Below are 3,667 nucleotides of genomic sequence, written 5' to 3' on the forward strand. Positions count from 1 at the left end.
TGTAATAATTCAACTGTAAACCTAAAAATTTACAGCCAATTTTGAAAGAGATGCATCCTACCTCAGGAAACCGTTATTGAATATGTCAATCGTGTTGTAAAGATATGCTTCTTCTAAGTATGTTGTTATTAAATAAATCATTTTTAAAAATTAAAAAAAAAATTGGAAATGAAAAAAATTTCGAAGGGATGGAAAATTCCAAATTTGCAATTGTAGGCAAAACCAACCCCCAAACAAAAACAGTAATAATTTACCCCAGAAGAAATGTGGCTTTTATTACTGTCTCAAAAAGATACTCTGAATGTTTGACTGCTTATTACTCTGCCCCCCCCAGCAACTTTAAGCTAGGTCTTTGTAGTTATTTGGTTGATTTCTATGAAAATATGTGACTGCGAAAAATACATCTGTCTTATTAACTACTTTTTCATATTCTGTTTTTAAAGTATGGAAATAAAATATGGATAATTCAGTACATATTAACTTAAAATTTCATATTGTGGTGAATCACCTGTCCTTTTGATCAAGGAGCCCATGGAGACCCCACCAAAGGGACTTGAACCACTGTTCAGTGTACAAAAAGGAGGGTCAAGTCAGAGGAATCATTTCTTCCATGCTTCCAAGTGAAGCCAACCACGGTCAAGCAGGACCTTTGACTTATCTTCACATAGATGGAATTGGTAAAAGGAGCCAGGGGTTCCTACCAAGCTCATGTGACACCTGAGGAATAGATCCTCAAACGACCTTGAGAGTAGAAATAAATTGGTTAATCTTGTCCAACCATATGGTCTTAAACACCCAAAAGGAAAGTATAACCAAAGATTAAAGTGATCAGTATAATCCCTTAAGAGTCCATGTGTATAGCTAAAGGCTACATAACAAGAAACAATGCCAGACAGGAGATACCTTCCTTTGAGTTATTGGCCAGGGTGGCCCAAGAGACTCCCAGACAGTAACCCAGTATAGAAATGGGAAAATGAACAGCATATCCCAATCTTGTCTAAAGGAATATTGGCAACTGATTGCTGCTAGATGAGGAAGAGCTGATCTTCCTAAAACAAGGCACTCTAGATAGGTTGACTAGATTCAGTGGATGGACAAGCACTGGGGAATGGGTGGGGCCACTGATAACACAGTGGACAGTAACAGGGATGACAGAGTATATGGGCTCCAGTGGGGGGCGGGAGACAATGGGAGGGAGCTATTTTGGATGCAGGTATAAAGATGAATAAAACTGTTTGGGATGTTCTGTTTGAAATACACACACACAAAATCAATAAAAAAAGTTCACATTGTGGCTTATTTGGGGGCTCAGAAGTTCTTGTTTTTTATAATGTATTAGATTAAAAAATGTATTTGGTAAGGTGTACCAATTATTCTCTTAGCTTAGGCTTTCATGTTTGGCGCATTTTGAGACCAGTTAGTGAGACAGGGTTTGAACCACAGATCAATATGCCTGACTTTGCAACACAACTTATGCAGATTTGTGTCATACAAGTACATTAGTTTAAATTCGATTACATTAAAATTAATTTTTGTGAGAAATTTCACTGTGCTTTATGAGATAAGGATAAAATGTTCTTTTCTATCTTGCTCTATGTAATAATGAAGAATGATCACTACTACAGGGCTGGTTTCCTGGGATTCTTCTTGCCTCCAGAGTTTTGACTTTAAATGGGGAATTTCTTGAGTTATAATGAAACAAAATTTTTTTTACACTGATATTCTGCCCTTTTGTTAGACTAAACATTCATTTTTAAAAATTGAGATGGAAGCTCAATTCTTAGTCCATTTGTCACGAGTCAATAAATGTCTTAAAAGCTTTTAAAGCAACCTACTCTTCGAGATTTGACATATTTTCCATATAAATTTTTGTAGATGTTAATTTCAAGGTGTAAAATATTTTCAAAACCTCAATCAAAATACACCACTGAAACAATAGAAGAATTCAGTGTGTGAGTGCTTTCTGTGGAGATGGTCCAAGGAGGGTTTCAGAGTGCCAGACCATTTGATGATGGGAAGTTTAATTTTCTAAGCTTCATCTTTCTTATTTTCAAATTAGTGTCTCATGTATCATTGTTACAATTTAGTTATGAGGACACAGGAGATTAGCCATGTAATTCAGACACAACAATCCCTGAAATAAAGAAATCATTCAGAAATCCAGATGTTATTTTTAACTCTTACTATTTTGAGTATAATCTGGTGTTTCTCCAGGCAATAAATCTAGTTTATAAAATCCCTTAGAATAGGGAATAATTCCATTTGTTTTTATACACTTTTTCTGTTCTATCAGATTATCATTTAATCTGTCTGTTACCTCTGTATCCATGTGTCTTCTAACTGCATATCTCCTCAGTAATACATTGTCATTATCTGAAAACAGATTTGGAAGATTGGCTGCTTGACTGCAGCAGGAGAATAGTTGAGGAGTTCTGGCTTGCCAAATTGAAAAAATAAAAGGAAATAACTAATGTGGAATAAATGGAGAAGTTCAACGGATAGAGAAATGAAGAGGTTATAACCATGCATTTCCATGGACAGTGACTACATACAAGCAAATGAAAGCAGCTGACCACGTACCCACACACCTTGGCAGAGGTGCACTCCACACTCGTCGTCCACCGCCAAGACAGATGATTTCTGATGAACCTTCCAGTCGGTAACCCAATGAGCATGAGAAGGTCAGAGTATCCCCAACTCCAAAGTGGAAACCTACACGGCTACCGTACTGAGGAATTCCAGGATCTTCACAAGGCTCAAGGTTATATTCTATAAATGAAGGGGTAGAATGAGTTCCGAGAAAGTGAGAACAAGCAAAAGAAATAGTGATCATTTTTAAATATGTTTCTTATTTGTAAGCTCTTGGGGTATGTTTAAAAAGTGATTACATGTATAACAACACTAACAAGCAAAAGGGCACACAAATTCCTTCCTTTTTGTCATATCTAATAGTTGTATAAATAATTTTATGTGTGACATACAATGTTGATGAGAATATTTCATCTCTGAGTGATAACTGAAAATGTAGCTATTTATCTTGTGATTTTTTTTTCTGCATTACAAAATTTTCCACTTCACAGATTTTTGAATTATAGTAATGACCTAAGTGAAGCATATTTTCAAATACAAAGTAACATTTGGAATGAAATCATTTGCAATATAAAAATACATTTTACTTAATGGTTTTAATTTAAATGGCAATGGGTCTTGTGCCTCTAGTATGCACAGAGTTCAATTAACCCGTACACTGAAACACATCTGAGTTCAGATGGAAAAGTTAATTTAAGAATGAAGTACCCAGACAGTGGTAATGATTTCATTACAGATTTATACAGGAATTATATAAATCTTCCTCAGGCAATGAATGAATACAGTGAAACTGAATGAAAAAACAGTCTTCAGGGTATGAGTGAAGTTGATTAAACATTATAATTTATATGCAGCCCTAATAAGAAAGAACTTAACTAAAAATATTCTCAGTGGACGTCTTTACTGGGTAATCACAATAAAGAACAACAGGGATTAATTCATGTTGATTAGCTGCTTTATACTTTAAATTGTTGAGATATATTTTCAACTACTAGATTAAAATTGATTATGCTCATCTACTATTCACTATGGACTGCTTTGATTATTTTACTGGCTAAGTCTTTCTAATTTTTTTTTT

General features: G+C 34.7%; 1 protein-coding gene across 1 annotated transcript in view; it reads right to left on the reverse strand.

Annotated features, from left to right (window-relative positions):
- The window catches only part of LOC103747790 (CUB and sushi domain-containing protein 3), a 473,923-nt gene that overhangs the window by 427,796 nt on the left and 42,460 nt on the right, over positions 1-3,667 (reverse strand). The window contains exon 10 of the mRNA XM_008850327.1: positions 2,581-2,769. Within this exon, the coding sequence (XP_008848549.1) occupies positions 2,581-2,769 (189 nt within the window). The remainder of the gene's footprint in view (positions 1-2,580; positions 2,770-3,667) is intronic.

Source organism: Nannospalax galili, unplaced genomic scaffold, assembly GCF_000622305.1.
Source record: "Nannospalax galili isolate Female #2095 unplaced genomic scaffold, S.galili_v1.0 scaffold1485, whole genome shotgun sequence".
NCBI lineage: Eukaryota > Metazoa > Chordata > Mammalia > Rodentia > Spalacidae > Nannospalax > Nannospalax galili.